This window comes from Haliotis asinina, chromosome 6 (assembly GCF_037392515.1).
Source record: "Haliotis asinina isolate JCU_RB_2024 chromosome 6, JCU_Hal_asi_v2, whole genome shotgun sequence".
Taxonomy (NCBI): domain Eukaryota; kingdom Metazoa; phylum Mollusca; class Gastropoda; order Lepetellida; family Haliotidae; genus Haliotis; species Haliotis asinina.
The window spans coordinates 11,836,687-11,859,737 of NC_090285.1; the positions used below are offsets into that span (position 1 = coordinate 11,836,687).

General features: G+C 38.7%; 1 protein-coding gene across 2 annotated transcripts; it reads left to right on the plus strand.

Moving 5' to 3' along the window:
* The first annotated feature begins 506 nt into the window (after positions 1 to 506).
* LOC137287289 (MLX-interacting protein-like) lies at positions 507 to 22,641 on the plus strand. 2 transcript variants are annotated; one of them, XM_067819526.1, is made up of 7 exons: positions 507 to 672; positions 12,756 to 12,920; positions 13,172 to 13,259; positions 13,736 to 13,835; positions 14,503 to 14,620; positions 15,452 to 15,581; positions 16,767 to 18,296. In XM_067819526.1, exons 1-7 carry the CDS (start codon positions 577 to 579, stop codon positions 16,979 to 16,981), a joined length of 912 nt encoding a protein of 303 aa, XP_067675627.1. In that variant the 5' UTR covers positions 507 to 576; the 3' UTR covers positions 16,982 to 18,296. The 2 variants fall into 2 exon arrangements, with proteins under 2 accessions (XP_067675627.1, XP_067675628.1); XM_067819527.1 differs by lacking the exon at positions 507 to 672 and adding an exon at positions 4,797 to 4,943 and having other exon boundaries at positions 16,767 to 22,641.
* The last annotated feature ends 410 nt before the right edge of the window (positions 22,642 to 23,051 follow it).

The window sequence follows — 23,051 nt, forward strand, 5'->3', positions numbered from 1 at the left end:
TATCATCCAACCTTATAAAGCCCCATACCCAGTTGTCCAAGACTCATCAGCAACTAAACACAATCCCAATACAACTGTACCATCATAATGGTAAACATATTCCATGGACCGCGAAAAGAATTCCATTCACCCATTATTAAATGTGTCAAAAGATATCACCGTGCACTGACCTCAGAATTCGTTGTTGATTCATAGGGGCATAAGCACCGACCTTCATCCCCTCCCAGACCCTCCCCAAGAAGAGGTATCACTTACGCACTACTCGACCTGAAACTCAACCCGATCCTCAGACCGTAACGCAAGACGACACAAGAGATACATCAGACTCTACCACCTTCCAGTACTGCCACTACAACCAATCAGATTACCCTGGCATTGTTCGAGTTAAATGTTTGGTGTAATGGAGTAAACAAAAGACAATGACTAGAGGGAACGTGAAAACATCCACATTATAGTAGATATTATACACACGGTCTGACAGTCCAATCAGAATTGTGGGTAATAGCAAAGTCTTGGTATCGTGGGCTGTACTGAAGGAAAGGAGTACTGCTGTTGTGTTGGGTCATTTCTCTCACCATGAGATCAGTGAGCGGCTTTGCAACACATTTAAGTTTCTTCGATGAAGAAATACTCTTTGACGTGGAACATGAAGAGAATCATCAGTCTGGACAGGTAGGCCAAATGACTGTCATCACAATGTCAATAATTTATCCACAGGACACTTGTCCTGTTATGCAGTTGTCGTGATAAAGACTGTGTCTCTAACGCTTCCGAGACGAGTGAGCCTTCATACATATAATCGCTCTCTAGCATTAACACCTTTAACTTGTGTACCCTAATGACCAAATGTCATTGAAGATAGCCTCGTTGTAAGCCACAAACAAGAAGGTTATCATTGTTGTTAAAGTCACAGCCGATGTTATTGCACATTTACATTTTCTTTAAAACTGGAACTTGGTTGTGTTAATTGGTCAGTTAACGTCAATGACATGTCCCCGCAGTTCGGAATGTGTGTGTCAGTGTGTCAGTATGTCCATTCTTTTTATTGCCTATTTTGCCTAATAGAATCTGTTTCGTTGTATAACCGAGGTAGGTTATATCTTGAAGCTGGCGTTGTTGCTTCATTGGATTATATACTGTAACAACTAACAGACTTCAGTGTTTCCTCATTATAAAGCATGCATACACTGTCCGTGCAGTGGTGGAAACGCGAATGCAATAAATGACATCAACAGTCGCAATAACAAAATTCCTCATTATAAAGCATGTATGCACTTGTCCGTGCAATGGTGTAAACGCAAAGGCAATAAATGACATCTTCATTCGCAATAACAAAGCAGTGTCGTCATTTTCATGTTAGATTCTTCGACCACTGCACATTCTGAGAAAATGAGGTGAAACGTATTATGCATGCAACGAGAGAATTTATTAAGTATTATCTTTTCCGAACCATCTCAGACTGTGTCTGCGAATAAAAGTGACTTTCAAGTTAAAGTCATCCCCTGGCCATGCTCACATCATGCAACCACACCATTTACCTCACTTCGCAAAATATTTTTAGGTCAAACTTAAATATCTAGACGTTGTTAATTCGTAACCTGTTTCTTTCTGTCGTCGTTGCACAGATGTCCAGGGACGAGATTCCTTGGTATCTCGGGATTCGAGACATCTGAAGGATATAGGCTATGGAGGTGAATGTGGCGTTTTGGGCCGGGTGATCTTAGAAGCCTTTTACTCTGTTCAAGAGTTTGATAGATGATGTCAAGAGTGGCTGTTGTCTGTTGTGCCGACTGTATAGATACACCTTTAGTAGATATCTCTGTTGCATGTGTCCTCCAAGCCCCCACCTCCTTTTGAGTAAACAAATTAGACATGACCTAAAAAACGCCATTCCAGAACACAGTAAATGACTGTCCTGTGTGCTAACTGTCCTAACAAGCCTCGTTTCTTGTTATCAAACTTTAATATATGTAAATTCAAGTGTGTTTTTCATAATCATTGGAGAGCTGCACTTGATGGTTGAAAGATAAGTGTCTTTTAAAAAACACATTTCAGTATTTGCACGCGTGGAGATGAGATTCATAAATATATGACGAAGTGCACATACAGTTTGACTGGCCATTGTAGTTGTTTATACCACATTCTGATTTAACTTGATATGCTTAAACAGGTGACTGTGAGATGTCGTAGTTTGTGCGGTTAGGAAGGGAGGCTAGATAGGGGACTGGCAAGCAAGATTTATGTTTTCCGTGTTATATAAGGAACCACAGAGCCAGCCGTCTCTATTGTGTATAATTAAACGTATATGGTCTGATTCCCAATGGAGAATCTATTTGGCTACGAGGATGTGTTGACGATCAGACTAACAAGGAGGGCAGATACAGCACACTTGGTATCGTCCGTTTACGTACGCAGCCTTGGGGTATCGTTTACCGTACACACAGTTGCTGGAAGAGTACGATATGTAGCAATAGTACTTTATCCTGATTCATGTATGTTGGGCATCGGCGAATGAGGGCTTGCGTTTTTAAAAATGCCCCTAACGATATAGGAGGTTGAATTCTTATCGTAGAAAATATTAGCTGCTAGCAAAGGTGTTAGAATATAAGTTCATACATAACGCTTTGGATTACCTTTCTTTCACAACCCCACGTTTCATATTTACTGAGGATAGATAAAGCTGACAAGTATTTACCTAGTCTAACGGGTCACGTCACTGGTATTACAAAACAATGGCTGACATGAAAACTGTTAACATTGCGCGTCCTCACATAGTAACAATAAGAGACCGATAATGCAACGCGTTGTGACACATTTACACGTTTTGGGAATTGTCAGATTATTTGAAATCTGACCAGATTATTTAAAAGTGGTATTGTCTTCAAACTGGGCTCATCACAATCCGACTGCGCATTATTCTGAGGAATCCATACTGGATTCTTTAGTTTCAGTACTTCACGTGACTAATATATTACACAACACAGTGGACATTGCGACTCTCATATAAATGTCACGATATATAGAGAATCTCACTCGAGTGTATTTTACGATATCAAACATATCACCACGAGTTGACAAAAGTGACAAAAATCCGAGACTTGCCGAGATATAATGTCGTACTTATTCTACCAACAGTACCAAAGCTTTCTCAAAAGTAATAGGCCATAATGTTATACGGACATTTACGAAGGTGTCGGCGGGTGTCATCGTGAAAGTATTACGAGATTACGTGTGTGACGGTTTATATGCCGCAGGAGTATAAACTTCAATCATGCATTGTGGTTTACGAAGGTGTCAATGGAAGCCATAATGAAAATATGGCGAGATTAAGTACTCAATGGTTAATTAGCCGAACGAATTGGAATGTTTGACTTCAATCGTGCATTGTGGTTTACGAAGGTGTCGGTGGATGTGATAGTGAAAATATGACGAGATTACGTATGTAATGGTAATTAACCAAACTGACCAAAATTTCGGTGACGTATTTTAGCTAACTGTTGAAGTCGGATGTCCCCTTTACCCTTAATGCAGCGAGTGCGTGTTGGATTGGGGGACCAGCATGCCTGTATCCCCACTTACACATTGTTTAGGTTAGGGCGTTATCTCTGCACTTGACATACTTTGTACATGGACGCTGATAAACTATTAGAATATAACTAACATGAATCTCCAAAATGAACATGTATTGTGAGTTAGGGCTGTACACAACAACGCCCCTGTGATTGAAAGGTGCCTTTATATACCATGTCGCGACTGACAATGATCTAGGGCTTAATACGATTTCAATATTGAGTCTCAATACAATTGGAATATTAAGATGAATTGGGAGGACTAGTTCAAAAGTATACAGATTTGTATGGGGGTAGGGGATGGGGGTGGGGGTTGGGAGGAGAGGGAGTATATTTTCTTGCACACTGGAATATCAGCTGACAGAAGTGTGAGTAGATTTTGCATTAGTTTTAGTGTACAAAATGTACAAATACTGTGCACATTTCTAAGGATCCTTTGAACACGCACGCACGCGCGCGCGCGGACACACACACACACATATAGATATATATATATGTTGTGTGCGACATATATATCCATTTGAAGACCTTAAAGAGTCAATATGTAACTAGACAAATGAAATTGTATATATTTCGATAATAAGAACCCGTATTTACATGCATGTGACTCAATGCGGTGTGTCTGTCGTCGACTGTAATATTTATCTGACTCTATGTACCTTTAAAGATAGCTTATCAGCTCAGTTGCCTACCAACGCCAATATCGACAGAGCGATTGTGTCCCATCTTTCATAGACGCGAGAAAGCATCATTTAGGATCTGTTTTCACGTGATCCATTTATATATTCACCATTGTTTTCCTGTTGAAATAGTCTCCATATAATCGAGTCTGTTATACTCTAACGATAACGCTGAATATTTATAAAAAAGAATGAATGTTGTAATATGGCATAAAGGTTATGGTATTTGTTCAATAAATACTAAACCGGTAGTGAACTGTACTGTGAGTATTTGTTTTGTTATATCATATCGAATGACATAACAGCACAACTATCAAAACTACAAAATCGCCATGCTATCGGATCCTCGACGGAATTCATAGTCATTTTGCTTGTTTACCACGTAAAAGTAAACATAAAGTGCATTAAATCGTACGTTTATTTCAACATAAAGTCAAATAATGAAGAACACAAAGTAACGAAACTTCTAATAACCTTTACCCGACTGGGATAAACAGCTTGAGATAGAATAATCTTTGAATAAGGCAGGCAGATAAGAGAAAGCTGGGAACGTAGTAGAGAGCTCGCTGACAGCGGGACAAGGCGTGTCGGGACTGGGTGTTCTTAGATGGTAGGACAGTCTTCACAGCTACTGCGAAAGATGGGGTACTTCTCTGAAGATGAAGACGTTTTTGAGTCGGATAATCCTTTCTTGGTAAGAACGTTTTCAGTCAGACATAACTACTGTGTTGGTAACGATGAAATGAAAGTAAGGTTGTGCTGTCGGTTTGAAACAAGCAGCGTTAGAAAGAATGTATGATAAATGTGTGGCTGTAATGTCATGAGTACAATTAATGTTGAAACGTTTTACCTGGAGTACATTGACGGTAGTGTTGATTATGTTACATATAGATGGTTGTATGGTTTGATCAACATATTGTTCTACCTCAGTTATCTGTTGACCAAGATTAATTTATGTGATACCATAAGGAAATGTTCAAGAGTTTGAAAAGGAGTTTGATTTTGACCATCTGCCCGAGTAAACGAATAGACAATTAAAGTTTGATTACTAATTGTAGGCTCAATTATCTGGCCATTGTTTGAATTGATTCCAAACCACCAAATGCATGAAGTAGGAGGCGACTGAAGAATTAGGTGATCACTCTCTCTTGCTGACCTGATTAATTGTGTGTCAGTGTAACCTGTGATGTAGATAACACTGTCACAATATCAATCACTGGGTTTGTATAACGGGTTATTTACAGGTGAAATCTTTGTGTGGGGTTAAACATCAGCCATATTTTATGTTGTAATGGTAGACACTTGTTGGTTTAATCCACGTTTACCTTTCATGGATAGTTTAGGTTCATGGAATTACTGTTCTGCTCTGCACGGGGTACTGTTGCTGATAATGTGGTCTTGTTTCACTTAGGTAAACATACCGCCTTCAGTGAGTGAGTCTCATCAGCTGTTTTGCAAAAGTGATTCCAGTCGCATGGGGGCGGTGGGGTAGCCAGGTGGTTAAAGCGTTCGCTTGTCACGCCGAAGACTTGATTTCTATTCCCCACATGGGTATAATGTGTGCAGTCCATTTCTGGTGTCCCCTGCCGTAATATTGCTGGATTATTGCTAAAAACGTCGTAAAACCAAACTCATTGACTCGAGCATTCCAGTAGTATGTTCATCAAAACTTACGATTTCCTTAAGTATGATCAGAGAATACTGAATCAAGACCTGTATGTCTACTCAGTTCAAGCCTGACTTTTATAGCATTGCTTTTACGACATATACATGTGTCATCTTGGTTCAGTACCGAGGGTCATATTATACGATTAGTTTTCCGGTTCCGGTGTCCAAAGAACATGAATTGCATCTCAAAGAGACGCCTGTCCCGCGTGTACGCGTTTTGTTGTCATACGTAAGTCAGAGCTGCACCCATCAAGGCAACCTTTGATTGTGGCTAAGAAACAGACAGTTGAACACGAAAAGGGAATGAAAAAGGCGAAATGTGTGTTTGACACGGTTGGGAGTGTTTTAGATCTTACTTTTACAGTATTTCTCCGACCTTTTCAGCCAAAAAACTTTTGATAACGTTCGTAATTGTTTAGGCTGATCCAGATTTCAAGAGTATACTTCAATATGGTCATCTTAACGTTTCACCAACGATTGCAGGTTTAGTCAGAACACTGCCTTGTGACGTTATGATTACACATTTCGACAGTTTTCTCAGTATTTACAGGACAGGTCATTTGTAATGGTTCTCGGGTTTCTTAGTCCCGTGTGGCAAATATTTGTGTTCACAGTGCTCGATTTGTGATAAGAAGCGAAGCCCATGTCAAATAAAAGGAACGCATTAAAGATTCTAAAGTTCACAAGTCAGGGTAATAAACCTACTGTGACATGAACACTATTTCATTCCGAAATTGCTGCGCAGTGTTAAAAAGGATTTTTTTCTTTGTTTACATTTCAAATAAGCGCAGTCTTTCGAGCACAGCATTCGTTTTCATACCCACCATCTTTCGTTTCGCTTTTTCTAGGCAGTTGGTATTGGTGACAAAGACTATTTGTAATTTGATTCTAAGATGTGTGGGGAATTGAATAATCCATTTGTCGCAGCTGACAATGAAATATACGTGATGTAATAGGCGTCTCAATACCGGCCTTCTCGGAACGTGATTTTGTAAACACTGCCCAATATGGCGGAAAGCGCACTTCGGCGTTCGTGTAAGTGTATTTTCGAATACATCGGTGACGTTTCAGAATTATCATTATTGGTTACATGAAAACTTGAAATCAGTGATCATTAATATCTTATTTTGGAAATCCAATACTCACAGTATTTATGCGATATTCGCATTTCAAAACATACATAAATAACGCTCTGAATCGCGATTTGGTATAGTGTGAAAATGGCGACATTTACGATGGAGCCTATTTTGAAAGGTACCTTTAAGCCCTTTAGCTTCGTCTGAGATAAAAGTGGATGGTTTAAAAAAACGGAATTTTCCACAGGATTCAAAACTGTGAAGTATATATATATGTGTGGTATATATAGAATTTTATTGGACTTGAAAGTGAGGGGTGAAGAGGAAGGACATATATGTCCTGTGGCATCCGATGACGTCAGGTATGATCTTCAGAATGTGAAGACACCAACCCGGTCATAGGACGTGACTAACGACCGGGGTAAACTAAACTTAATTGCAATGTAAGCCAAAGGTGTTACGGAGCGATATGAGAGCAATGACCCTGTGGTATGATTGTTCATGATATGAAACTGTGGCAAGGAGACGTTCACCCATGCGCTGTCTTCTGTAACAGGTTTGGTGTTACTCATCGAGTCTAACACAGCACAGAAACACAACACTCTTTATCACTTGGGTATAAAGCCGGCGATAGCATCATCAGTGATGTTGTAAGATTAGTATAATAAATTGATTAATGACCAGAACGACGAGATGTCACGTTCGAGAGGCCACGGGTAGAACCTGATTTCAGATGGGGCGGCATATCTGGTTATTTGACTGGGTAATGATGGCTGTTGAGCCTTCTTTACACCCGGCCATTCAGTCAGAAATGTTTATGGCTGTCTTGGTATGGAAGGACTAGACTTAATAATGTGATGACGTGTAGGTGTCGGTTTGAAGAGATCCAACGATATCTCAGTCTTGCGGCGTACTAAGTAGTTGGACAGGTTCAATCACCTCGTGCGTGAACACACCAGGGTGATTCAAGAGCATGTTTATCACTCGTCTTGGAAAGTACGTCAGAAGCAAATGCTTAAATATAGAGCATGGGTATTTGAAAGTAGCATTATGTAGGTTTAGGCTTTCAAACAAATTTTTCTTGGATAATTATTACTTTTTTGTTTCTTCAGTTGGGATTTTTACCTGAAGTACCGATCTTATATTGGTCCGTTTCGTGAGTCAGTCTTCATTATCTCTTACGCTGTAGTGATTACGAGACTGAGTGTTCATAGGATAAACGACGGTGTTCTAGTGTGGGATATTTCTGGAAAGTGCTATTGCTTTGTCTATTCATCTAATGCTATCATAAAGATGGTATTTCAGTTTCAAACAAGCGTATCCCAGCTGTAATAATATCCTATAAAAAACTATTAATAATCCTAGAACGATTCTAGCAAACCGCTTCTTGTGATATGAAGATTATGAACTTTTATGGATATTTTACAACTTCCTTATTGATTCGCAGCAACGCTCAAAGCTATTTGGATGCACTTTCATGTTTTTGTTTTTTAAAAAAAATCCCGTCGACACTGGAGACAAACCTTTCTCAATTTTTCTTTGGTTATGCGAAGCAAATAATATCGGTGATATGAAAGAATCCCTGAAAATCAATGAGGACATCAGGTGCTCGTGACACCAGACACCGTGATATGCAGGCATGTCTTTGAATGTATGAAGGTATTGATGCACCGTAACGAGAATCAGCAGAATTTCGTCATTAAGACAAGCGTGTCGGTCGTTCACCTCAGACAAGAACTGGTTTTCATGGATAAAACAGCAGAGAACCAAGCCCATATCTCATGTTCCAGAATTAAGTAATGTGGTGCGAATTACAGGAGTATAATCTAAGTCTTTTAGGTCTCGGCAAACATTTTGGGCCAAGAGTGTTGTGAATCCGAGTAATTAATACTTTGCCAGGTGTGGATTGTAAGGCACTGGCAGGATACAACAATGTTGAAATATATACTTATATAGCCAGATGTAACGTCAAACCGTTCTATATTTAGCTTGTGCAGTGCAAACGTAACATCGCTGCATCAGCGATTTACTCCATATTGCTTTCTCGGCATGTCATATTCATCAAACACACTAATGTCATCTGAAATAGTACGCAGTAGGGTGGCTACATCGTGTCGACCGAAGGATTCTATTCGTAACGTCCACTTACGTACAAAGGACTTTACTTGCCATTGCAGTTCGCTGTGGAGAGGAACGCCCCAGATTGTGTTCGAATACAGTTTTCCAACACCATCCCCTGTTCCTGGGTTTCAAACGGCCAAGAGCTGCATCAGTTTGGCCTTCCTTCCCACGTTAGTTAGTTTTAGTTTAGTTATACGCCGCTCTTAGCAATATTCCAGCAATACCACGGCGGACACCAGATATGGGCTCCACCCCTTGTGTCCATGTGCGGAGTCGAACTCAGGTCCTCGGCGTGACAAGCGAACGTTTTAACCACCAGGCTACCCCACCGTCCCATTTCACACATTAAGCTGAAACACCGTGTCACAGATGAAAAACTGTTCAGACTGGAGTTACGATAAACTCATTATATTCATACAGTCAGAAAATTCAAATGTACATTCTGGTCTAAAGTGTTTTCATAATCGGCAACGAGTCACTGAGGCCATTCACAATTCTAACTACAGACGTTTAACAATAATTTGACCTAAGTTGTGTAACCAAGACGTTCCCGTAGAATTAGATGCAAAAAATCCAGGGTATTGTTACTAATAGTCATATTAGGCTAAAGAAAAAGAGTGAAATGTTTCTCGAGCATCGGCACGTCACTGTTAATTGTGCGCGTAACATTTTTTATTGACATTAAATAAAATAATTTTGACTTGGCCGCGTCCCAATCATCAAATTTGTCTACTACAAGAATGACCGTCTGCAAGGACGAGTGTGATTGAATCTTCAACTCATTAACACGTGCTAAACTTCCCAAGCAGTATTTCTAAGTGAAAAAAAATGTGTTCCCCCGGTCACTTTTTTCTTTTAAAAAGTCCTACCGCTCTCGTCACTTTTGAAGAAAATGCACCAGTAAAAAAAATAAAAAATAATTTCTTTTTATGCAGTCTCAGTGGTCAAGAGCTATTTCATAGCAGAACCAACAACGAAGTCATCTAATCAAATATAAACACTTAGGTAAGTTGGCAGTCTTGGTTTTATTAGTATGTCAGCCGGCTTACAGAAGCAGTCAGGTTGGTGGGGTAGCCTAGTGGTTAAACCGCCGAAGACTCCGGTCCGAGTTTGCTCATGGGTGTCTTGTGTGAAGTCCATTTCTTGTGTCCTCCGCCGTGTTCACTCTTACCACATTTTGCGATTTAGAATATAATATCTTTTTCAGGCAAACATTTACAATGATGCCTGATGCAGAGAGATGAAATGACTTTTAACAACTCATATAAAAAGAGAATTTACAATGATTTACTTTGCTTGAATAATGTTTACGAAAATAATTGATATTTCTATAACGACGCGCTATATTGCATATCACGCAGTGTTATATTGTGAAATAAAAAAGGTGTAATTATGTCATTTATTCGAACTTTAATACATAACTAAAATTACCACATCAAAACAATGGCATTTTTTAAACAAGAAAGTGTCTATCCAATATTTTAACCATAAAAATAGACTTGTAACAAACATATTAAATCTCCAGCTGGACAGCTAATCTTTACCCAGCCTACTACACCGTCACAAAATAATGCGAACCTGATATTCATCAACCAGTAACAGATCACCCACCTTCGCCATTCACAAGCGGGAGGCTGTGGCCATATATCAAAGGGTGAACAATGGTTATATAATCTATACCAGCGGGCTTTAAACCAGGGGTATGTTGAAGAGCTCCGTAGAATCTCGCTACTGATGGTATCGTGTTTGTTGACAGAGGTTTAGCTTGGGGTCACTAACATAAGGATCCCCTAGTAAACTTTCTATCTATTGAAAGACAAGAAAATGTCTAGTGGAAATATTTATTGTAAAAAAAATGTTTTATAACTTAAATATTTAATATTAATGAATGGTTAAACATTTGAACACCAATTTTCCTATTTTGTAGTTATTGGTTGATTATTTCTGCATGTGAAGTTTCTTACTTTGTCTGCTAGGGACTCTGTTAATAACATGTATGATAGCTAACTTGAGTTAACTTGACGTGCAATCAGCAAAATCACGCATTGTCACAAAGTGATTCTTTTGCATTTCGTTCTTTAAACACAAGGTTTGGGCTCTGTGAATAACTGCTGTTGCTGTTTTGTACAGAGAGCATCTTAATCCTAGAGAATGTGGCGTATATCGTTATATGAACTCGCCTTCACCTGTCACTCGAATATACTCGGTAATAGTATTTACAGTAGTCTCATCTTTGATTTGATTGGTTGGTTTGTCGAAGAAAGCCACACTCAGCAATATCCCAGGCTTATGACGGCAGTCTGTAAATAATCGAGTCTGTGTTAGACAATCCTACGAATAACAGAATGAGCATCGCCCTACGCAATTGGGATACGATGTCAACCAAGTCAGCGAGGCTGACTGCACGATCCCGTTACTCGCCTCTTACGATAAACGTGGGTTATGAAGAACAAGTCTAACCCAGATTTTTACGTATCTCTCATCTCTGAGCAGATAACAGTTGAACATTTGACATGAGGGGCACTTTCAGGACAAACATGTTCTGTATAAAATGTTTGGCGAATTCACAAACGAGAATCAACATGGATGTCAAAATTACCTTTTGAATCTGCTTGACCATTATTCCAATGTTTGCAAAAAATTGGACGGTATCTTCAAGGTAACGTACCGAAGAGCTTGAAATAGCATTGCTATCGATCGTTGACCCCTATTTTGACTGAACGACCCCTGACCTGAATAACCTTCCATTCTTGACAAAAAATTCGTATCATTGCATATGACGTGTATACTAGACTAAATATCTGTGCATGTGAACTGTAGGTTCCACTGTACATACTGCTTAGAAAATGGTCATTTAATGCATTGCTCAACGATCAGTTTTATCCATATTTCTGAAGGGTTCTTACAGTCAAGAGCCAAGTGCTTGAGTAAGTGCACATATACTGTTGGATTCTAGAGGGTTTGACAGACCACTTGTAACGACGACATTTATAAACACAAGTGAGCGTACTGAGTGATCGAATTTGGAGTGTAAATTGCACAGTAAGCCACTTAATGGTCTTGGGGAGCGTTTCAAGCCAATTATTCATTATCAGTTGTTGGGAAGAACACTTCGCTTAGTCCCGAAACGTAGCTTGTCCTACAAATCCCAACCGATGTCAAGAGCTTGGAGGAGATTTTGAAATATTGGCAAAAAATTGTCTTGTTAGATAAGAGAATTTGGGAAATTTACGAAGGTGTCCTGTTATCATCTTATCGTAAAATGGTGGTCTGAGTTACACTCACAGGGACGGGCTGGTTCGAGCGCTCAGTTGTTTCCCGAAAATAAGATACAAACTCGATATAACTATATAGCCATATAATGAGTGGGAACGCAACTTAGGTACGCAATAGAACATGATTTGTAAATGGTTTAATACCGTTTTCAAGTATATTCCAGCAGTATTTCACCCTAGGGACACCTGGCTTCATTTTCCCAAAATTGAACAGGAGAAATGTGACTCTTTGGTATTTGAAGCTTTATAGATTTGAGGATATTTCCTGAAAATCGTATATTCATATAGATTTGTGTGTGTTTGGTGATCTTTTTGTTTGTAAGTTTCACCTTCAAATGTGATATGCAAACATTTTATTGACTTCAGGGTCCAATTCCACCCTCTGTAGTATGCCCCCCTTCTAAGGGGTCCGTTGGCGATGCCGCTCAGGTGAAGGTGAAGAGGAAATGCGGACGTCCCAGGAACCCCATCCCTCGCCACAAACGGGAGTCTCACATCAACGCCGAACACCGGCGAAGGGGAAAAATACAGGTGAGAACTGGATGTTGTACACTGTCGTATCCTGATCGCCCAATGAGCTCACGCTTGGATCGTTGTTCTCATTGTCAACCACAGGTTTGCTTTGTTGCATTATTTGTATTTGAGATCTAGCTGCAGTAGTTTTTTAATTACGACGTAAAACAACAGGGTTCCACTCACTTCATTGCTGACAAGCACGATACCACTTCAGCAAGTTAAGACAATTCGAAATAGAGAAATTACAGTTATAATTTTGTTAACAGAATGGTTTCCAGACGTTAAAGAACATTGTCCCCAAGAATGGCGAAACGTCGGTGGGAAGAGACAGCAAGTCAGATATTCTGTTCAAAGGTAATTCCATACCGTTGTTCTAGCATCACGCCTACCAATACGCCTGTAACTTAGTCGCCCGTGGTCTAATGGACAGGAGAGAGGGGAAGGTCGATAGGTCGAATCCCATTTGTCATGCTTCTTGTTGCCTTGTCTGGCACCCGACGTTTACGTTTAAATCAAGTACTGATCGATGCGAAAATAGTATGTTGTGTATGACTAAGTTATCGATCATACATAGTATCACAGTGGTTTGGAACTACGAAACCAGCACTAGTTTCAAGTGGTACGAAGAGCCACGCACGTCGCTAGATATGTGCAACAATCTTGAACTCAGCGTTAATTATCGTTTTACCCTACCTTTTGCAGTAGAACAATTACCACGCTAACTTGTGCCGTGTGTTTGCTTGGTCGACGTTGAAGTGTGTAATTTCTACGTTACTGCATTTACAGCATTAAATGTAAGTTATATGATCTATATTTGATGTCATCTGCAGCTGCTGAGCACAGCCGGAAGGTGAAGGCCGAGTGCGAGGAACAGAAGGCGATGATCACAGCTCTGCGGCAGGAAATGGATATCCTCAATGCTGAGATTGAGTAAGTATTCTTCTGACTATATCATGGTGAACTGAAGATAGAGTAGTCTGTGTCGATCGTTTTCACTCACTAGACTGAAAGTCAGCTGCACTCTTGTCATGGCGAACCTTACGTCGTCTGATCAGCATTAAGTAAACTTACGCCGTGGCGAATCATACGTCGTCTGGGTAGCATCATGAACTTATGCTTTGACGAATCTTACGTCGTCTGTTCAGCATTAAGTAAACTTACGCCGTGGCGAATCATACGTCGTCTGTGTAGCATCATGAACTTATGCCTTGACGAATCTTACTTCGTCTGTTCAGCATTAAGTAAACTTACGTGGTGGCAAATTTTACGTCCTCTGTAATTTGATGTGTAAATTTCCAACATCAGTCCAGAAACCACACGACCCATGAAGCCTAATCCTTGTATGACATTGATGACTCCATATAGCTGGAATATTCCTGAGTGCGGTGTTGAACTACAAACCAACCAACCAATCAAATCCAAGATATGCCCCAGTTACCATCCTTTGTCATTGCTATACCCATACACACGACCTTCCTGAATGACATTCCTAAACGTCCACGCCCTATATTAAGGCATTTTACACCCACACAACCCTGATACGCCATGATATAAGCTTTCATCAATTCGTTAACTTCATGTATATTTGCTGCTGCAGAGCATATCAAGCCTTTATGCCCGACGGGAACCTGTTCGAGCCACCTCAAGTGAACATGGAAGAGCGACTTAGTGAATACATCCAGAGTCGAACCCGAGACAGTTGGAAGTTCTGGATTGTATCCTTTCATTCATCACATTTCCCGAGTAGATAAGCGGTAGATTTTCACCCCGAACTAAGACAGCCCCATAGTAGTCAGTTACGGTGTGTGTTTTATTAACCCCAACCATAAGCACGATGGTATTTAACAGGGTTGGTTTGGGGAAAGGTATTTGTGACTAGTATTTCAAGGCTTACCCTCAACAGATTAAAAGTGATTTGATATGGGGATTTTACGAGGGCGTTTGTTACTGAATGTGATGGGTGTTGTAAATGTGTAAGCAGATACGGCCAACACACGACCTACAGCTGTGCGGCTTGTCCCCATCGTCTGGTAATGTAAATACGACAACGACCAGGTGTAAACCGAAACTTTTTCAACATGTCAAAGATGATGAGAATACATCCATTTCTAAACACTTAAACGGTAAAAGTAATTTAGCATGTAAGTGTCCCACATTGTTGAAAATTCAGAGGATGTATGCAATGATTTAACGTGTAGGCCTTCAGATCTGTGAAAGTACATTCTGTTGGGTGTATGTATCTTAATGTCTCACTTTGTGGAACCTTACCTAGATAACCGAACAACGTTATGTGAATACCCCGCTTATGAATTGTTGTGATTGTAACATTACCCTATTCAACTGTATTCACATAATGGGAAAACATAATGGACGACTCATCGAAAAGAGTCTGTCCTAAATTTGCCTCTGTTCAAGTCGTAGTAACTGAATTGCTGACAGGGAGTGTAAGTTGTAACAAATGACCTGCCTTACTTTCTTTCTTTATTTATGTTTGGTCAACTATAGACTACAGAACTGACCAAATAAACTTTCCTGAACTCTCTCAGTTCAGCTTCATAAGCCGTCCCCTCTTCGAATCCTACAACCGTCTGGTTTCAACAACAACCACGGAAGGTTTTCTGAGCTCAGTCATGGATTGGGCCGCCTCCAACTTGTCTCTAGCTAGTCTTAGATCAGGTCAGTAGATGGGTCCCTTGTCCACCAGGGCCTAGATTTTTTAAGCTCTCACAGTGTTAAGGTAGTCGTAAGTTAATGTTGATGTATGTATGTTACTTACGGCTATCATAGCGCTAAGAGGGCTTCGAAAGTCTAGGCCTGTAAGTTGAATCGAATACTTTACTGCATAGAGGGTTCTCTTCTGGAGTCTGAGATCTGAATCTACTACATGTATGTTCGAAAGATTATTTCTGATCTTCCTCATCATGTCATTGCTTGACAAATTGCCAGAGTATTTACCCAAATCGTCAGTCACTGTGTGCATCGATGTCGGGTTCTGGGTGTCAATAAACATTCTATATCATTGTCCCCAACTTGGTGTTCTTGGCCAAGACTTGGCGGGATGCCGTTATGCAGCCAAAATAATGGTGCATGCAGGCGTGCAAACATTCATTATTTCGAAAAAGAGTGTCTTCTGCAGTTGCATTTCATCGCTGACATGTCCGTCTGACTCCGTAACACAGTTTAACTTAAGTAATCATTTTATGGGAAAGTCTTTATCCATCTCGCAATCAACTACTCGCAGAACTTCTGCAAATGTGGAGTTTCAGAATTCGCACGGTGCCATAATGATTATGACGAAAGAATAATTAAGTGAATGCTATTCCTTCTTCTTATTCTTTATCCGACGTTCCAGAGATAATTCTTGGCCCACCGTTCAGGTGAATGAGCGAATTAGCTCTGAAATATGACAAAAAGAATAAAAAGGAGTTGTTATCCTTAAAATCATGTTAGTCTAATTTCAAGATGTTTTTCTGAGAAATCAAAAATATTCCACACAATAAGATATAGAAAACATATTACGATGCATACACATTTTACTTAGATGAGAAACCGACAAAGAAATTATAAATAGAATAAGGTTCCCCATGGGCCAGCATGACATGTTGTGATTTATGAAATTTGTAAAATTGTTCAGGCAATCATTCCACACAAGTATGTTTTCATCTTACAACACTACCTGTTTTGACATCAAGGAAAGCCTAGATATGACTGATAATTTGAAATGAACCACAGAAAACCTCTTATTTTCCTATTGCAAAACATTTTAATATCACTGAATAACGACATTTCAAGTCATTGTATCTTTAAGTCTAGTATGTTCCTAATGGCCACTTGGTCTAAAATGCTGTTGTTATTTCACAGTGGTGTTAGGCTCACTCCGGTCGATCAGTACCCAGACCTCCATCATGAACGAACCTCTCAGCCTCCCTCAGGAAGCTCTCCACCAAACCACAGGACTTTCACTGGATCCAGCTTTCCTCCAGTCAACTGTAGATCTTCTAGACAAGGACTTCTCACTCTCAGATCCTCTGTTCAAAGACTTGGCACTGCCAGAGCCAACCTACACAGCTCTATGATGGAAAGAAGCCTTATATGATGTGTGTAAAATATTCTGTATGGACACACAGTTGCTGACTGACAATCTGTCTGCTATGCAAAAGCGGATGTGTGCTACTCGGGGCAAAGAAATGCCTAGACAGATGATTCATAAGGCTGTTGTACTTGAAGAAGTAGGTGAGGCGACACAAGATCAGTTGAATGAAAGAACCAAAGGTGTAACATGTTCACAAATACTTGGTTACTTTCTAGTTTGGTTGTATGTTCAAACAAGAAATGCCTACTGATCACTTCCATGCATAACTTCATTTTGTGTGCATTTTTTTGATTGGTGTTTGCACAACTCAAAATGGGAAGCAAGATCAGAGATGCTGCAGATCTTGCTTCCAAATCTTTCGAATTTCGCATGATATAAAATCGTTCAGAGCTTTTATTTTTCCTCATTTAGAGAACATGTTCTAATGCTTAGGTTTCAGTGATTTCAGAAATGATGTAGAGAATAACATCCCTTGTAAGCAAATGCATTGTGACACTTCATGAGTCAACATTAAAACTCCAGCGGTTTCGTAACAACTTTGTTAGATCAGTCAACTGGCATCATCACTGATTTTCAGACACCCATTTGTATGATTGTTACCGCTATTGTTCTTTGATGCCTTATTCAGGAGACTACAAGAATATCTACTTCTGAAATTGATCTTTTATAAACACTTAAGACATGTGTTAAGATCCCAGATGAATCCTTGAAAGTATTTTATCAAGAATCAACGTTTGTTTGAGAAGGCTCCACTGTTGACAACAGTCAACTTCTTTGTGTGCCAATTTTAGAAGTTGGAGAGTCAGATATAGACACAGTTTATGGATGAACAACTTCTTTAATAGGTAATGTGACATTTTGATGCAGATTCTTGTACCATGGCTTGAAACCTCATAAGGAACTTGTTCATTCATCAAATTTGTCTTTATCGGCTTCACCTTACTTGGTAAAGATTAAGAAGGATCTCTTTTGTCACAAGGTTGACACCTTCAGAAATGTCACATTTACAGTTTGGATGTCTAAAATCCTGTGGTATTTTGTAGAGGGTTGATTTCTATTTGGAAGTAGAAACCTGGGTACTGTGTTTATGAAAGTATAACCTACCTACAAATGCTCATGTTACCATGACTAATGCCCTCCGATATTCCTCCAAGGTACTACTGCTTCTGTCTGCTCAATAGATTCCTTATAGACATTTACAGATGTTACATAATAAACATGATCATACATTTATCTGGATACAATCAACACATCTTGCTCCAAATTACCATATTTATGAAATAAATTTTAAAATCGTATCCTGTGTAACTATTTTGACTGAACACTTTTGGTATAGCGCACAAAACTCAATTCAAGATAAAGAGACCAAAACCAATTCTCAATTGAATGTTTGTGTTTTGTTGCAAGTAGTTATAGTGCTACCTTCTCGATTGCCTGAACTCTGCTTATTTAATTTCGTAAGTCAGCAAGCCTGACCATCCGATCTCATTAGTCACCTCTCATGACAAGCATTGGACGCTGAAGACCAATTCTAACATGAATCTTCATAGAACAATGCCATTTAATTGACAAGTGATTAACAAATTAATATATCAGGTGCAATTTTCAAATCAGAGAATTTCACAACAATACGTAGCAATGATTTAAGACTTTTCACAAAGATTAATGAGCTCTACAGATTTATAACCATTGTTGGGAAATAACAGAAACAGCCATTTTAGATTTGCTAAGAAACTGACCTTTTGTGCACTTGTTTATAGTGACATCACATATTAAATCTCTCATACTTTGCCACTTTTAAGAAAATCTTGATGAGTATATTTATGTGATGTACCCACGCTTACACTCATTCGGTGTTTACCAAGTGAACCTGACCCTTCCCTCTCAAATGATACCCTGCTCTTAATTGCAACTTTTCCATGCATATCATTTGTTGTTTCAAAGGTATTAACAGAATTCCTCATTCTTTGGCTATACAGAAGACTATCTACACACCCTGTACAGTACACATATACATAATAGAATTATTACCAAAGAAATCCACACATTAACGTTTATGTATCTAGATAGAGCTGTATAGTTTACACAAACCGGTTTCAAGACATTTTCAATTGTGCTATTAAGTTTTATTTCTTGAATCACAGGCTTATTTACATGTAAAACATGATAAATCAAGCCTCAAAAATAGGAAATCAATTTTCTTTACAAAGTATGATGTAAAGAGAGGCATATGGTATCCAGTTTACTTTTACCCCATTTTTGAAGCAACATCATTCCTTGCCAATTTGCTTAAATCACATGTAATTTTCTCAATTGGAAGATTACATATTTTTATGCTAATTTTATTGTAGATAGGGAATAGGAACATAGGTGGTGACTGAAATTGATCAAATTCAGAATCATCCTTCATGACATAATACCATCACAGAATATTTCACCTCTAAAAGTGCAAAGCATTGTTATTTGATCTCAGTTACTGGGAAAGCAATTTGATACCCAACATATGTGTAGAGCACCTAGTGTTTGAATTCATGTACAGATTCATGAAATGAAAAGAATTATATTTCAAACATATCACTATTTTCCATTCTCTTGCCCATGTTTTTGGTTTCCACATGTGATATTGCACCACCATTGTTATCTTGTATCAAGCAGGTTCTTGTGCATATAAAATGTAAATTTGAGCTTTGATATGTCTGTGATCAAAGAGGATACGTGACCTGCACATTTCTCAAGTACCTCAGTTTCTAATTAAAAGGCCATATTTTAAACAGTTTGCCCAATTGTATGCCTTGATGACGTTATAATTATATTTCAAATTCATTCTTTCAGTTTGTAAACCTTTCAATCTTCACATGATTTTGTGCTGCTTTTAGCAATATTCCAGTAATATCACTGAAGAGAACACCAGAACTGGGTTTCGCACATTTGAAAAACATGTGGGGAATTGAACCTGGGTCTTCAGCTTGACAGACAAACACTTTAACCATTAGGCTACCCACTGTCCAAATATAACTTGAACCAAGAATTTTACTGTGAGTTTTAAGGCTCTCACTGAAAAGACATTAAACACCAAAAATACATCCATGGAGACCATACTGGAATTAAACCCAGCATGATTAACTGATGATTTTCCCACTAGGCTACCCACTGCCCCATATGAAGTGAAAATATAGAATGCTTCTACCCTCTGCCCCAGTTAGAAAACTTTTGTCAAGTCTGAGGAGGATTACACTGATCCTGCAGAGGTTTCCCTAGCACGCTTATCTACATATGACATACCTATGTCACCTGGTGAATTGTTTGTAGGACAGAAATGCACTCAATATGCCTTTCCCAGCATTGCTTTTCATTGCTTTATATTACAAATATGATGAATTGCTCACATTATATACTGAGGAAAATTAGGGATCACATGAAAAAACATGTGTTCCATATTTTGTTTCCAGGTTTCTTCACAAGCTATGATCCCTTATTTGTTTCTGTCAGTATATTTCAACATAATACATGGTGTAAATATTTATCAAAATTATTCACCTGTGCAATTTAATCAATATATAGATTGAATTTTTTTAAAAATATGATTCATTATTACAAACCATCACAGTAATGTTTATTATGAGAGACTGTTGGGTGAGGATAGTATTTCTTATCAGGTATCTTTTACACAGTCATCAATTCCCTTTGACATATTTCCATGTTCCCAATCTTTGGTGCAAGTTGTCAAACCCGTGACATAATTATCATTGCAGAATCTCGATACATTTCCAGCCACCATCTTGTGAACACCGCACAAGTTGGTTGGTCATTCTGTAGAGCCATTCTTATGTCGTGGGTGGGGGTGTGGAGGGGCAGTCTAAATAAACTTAGTCTCAGTGTATTTCGTTACACTACACCACTGAGTCTAAAAAAACCTAGTAGAAGGTCGTGTCAGGTGACCTTTGAGCTACCAATGACCGTCCAATCAAACGTGAGACATCTGCTATTATTTAGGGATCCGAGGGACTTACAAAATATTCAGGTCACTGACACAGATCTCTCCACAAACAAAAATCTGCATATAACACAGTTATTTGACCTGCAGTATGTACACTTTAGGGTTTCTGTTGACATGGTTACCATTAGCTAATATTTCAGCAAGATAGCATCCATGAATATTGCCCAAAACACTATTTTCAGCGACTGTTTATTCACCGTTGTCATGGTTGTACATACGCCGTGTGCATCACCTGGAAGTGAGTGTATGCTAAATAGCATTCGGAATCGTGCGGGTATGAACCTTTTCGAGATAAAAAGTTCAAAAGATATGTGCAAATGTGCACTTTTGAGATTTGGTAAGTTGTGTTCTGATTGGTTAGTCTCAAAGGTTCCCTTACGCGACCTCCCATATGGTTTTGTTAGACTCAGTAGTGGAGTGTAATGAAAAGTACTGAAAATAAGTTTACTTAGACTGTGTTGGAGGGTGAGTCAATTACACATCACAACAGACTTTGTTCACATCACAAACTACGTATCTTGTATGACAATGGCCACAATCAAATTCACACATGTAAATATTTCATAAAACAATAATTTGTCACGGCTAAACTCATGACATGTGATAAATGTGTCAATATAATGGTTTACAGACATTTTTATAGGCTTATGAAAAGTCCAGCTTGTATAACCCTGTATCTATCTGCTAGTAGTTTTAATGTTACAGTCATCACATTGTGATATCATCATACCATGTTTGATTGTTACTGATACTTTCAACCACTAGTTTGTCTAGCTCTGATTATTAAAAGTCTGACAAAGTTGAAATGCTGGACATTGCAGCTTACAGTTCTCTAACAACTGCAAACAAGCTTGTACTTGATCTTTGTGTCCTCAGGTGAAATCAATACTGTGATAGGCTAATGTTTTTTTGGCTCATGAAATACAAGCCCATTTAACTTTTGGATTTTACAGTGATCAGTGAGTGTCAACTCTGTCCCATTGTTTGTGATTGCATCATACCATGTTGGGCTGTTGCTTATGCTTTTGACCACTAGTTTTATTTAAGGGCTTATGAAGTTGAAATGCTGGACTTAAACTTTTGTAACAAATGCAACCAAATTCTTAAAATTGTGCTTCATCATGTGAAATCAGCTTTTGTTATTTGTTCAACAAAATTATGCTATTTAACATGAAAACTGTTTCATGGTACAGTTTCATCATGAACAAAACATGTTGTTCATGTGTGGATGTATACCTTTCATTGTCAGAGAATATAGGGCTGTCTATTCCTAACTAACAGTTTTCACATCTAACAGACTGTTGGCCATATATATCAGTTTCATGTCACAGATGATATATTATGATGCTCACAATTTCAGGGAAAATCTGGAAAAGTCACAAAAACATTTTGATAGTATTCAATATATTTTACATAAATTATGTACAAATGTACATAAAAGATTTATATTTACATTACTATATATATTACATTAACATATCTTCATGATCATTTACATACAGATATATATCTAAATATCTTCCTATACAAAGAAATCACCCATGACTGCAAACAGTGGTGCAGATGCTTAGGCCATCTATCTTGTTATGTATATTTGATATGAATTCCATTGTTTTATTGAGAATAAAACATTTTATTAATACATCTATTTCATGTTGTGTTATGTATGAGGCACTCTATCTGTTGATCATTAGTGGCATACTGTCCGCTATGAACATATTCATATGCTGTTACCATATGGCAATGAAACCATTCTCTACACAGTGAAATCTCATCAGTTCAGACATCCTGATTTAAGGAATGGTCTGAATAACTACCTGCCTGTTATGTTTGCTTGCTTGTTTTTTGCAACATATGTCATATTTGGGATTTCACTTTCTTAGTAAAGTACAAATTCTAGTACTTTTTTCGGTTGAGTCCCATCCGGGATTCGAACCCGCACCCTCAGAGTCAGGCACCTAATCGCCAGCACACAAAGTCAGCTACCTAGCCCGCCTAGCCCGCTCAGCCACCGCGACTTCCACAAAAAATGAAAGTCGGACAACTGGTAGTCTAG

Bases quoted from the DNA above. Each gene is read 5' to 3' on its own strand.
- LOC137287289 (XM_067819526.1), top strand. From the start codon at position 577: ATGAGATCAGTGAGCGGCTTTGCAACACATTTAAGTTTCTTCGATGAA. The intron at 673-12,755 runs GTAGGCCAAATG...TATTGACTTCAG, and splicing joins AGAATCATCAGTCTGGACAG to GGTCCAATTCCACCCTCTGT. The intron at 13,260-13,735 runs GTAATTCCATAC...TGTCATCTGCAG, and splicing joins GTCAGATATTCTGTTCAAAG to CTGCTGAGCACAGCCGGAAG.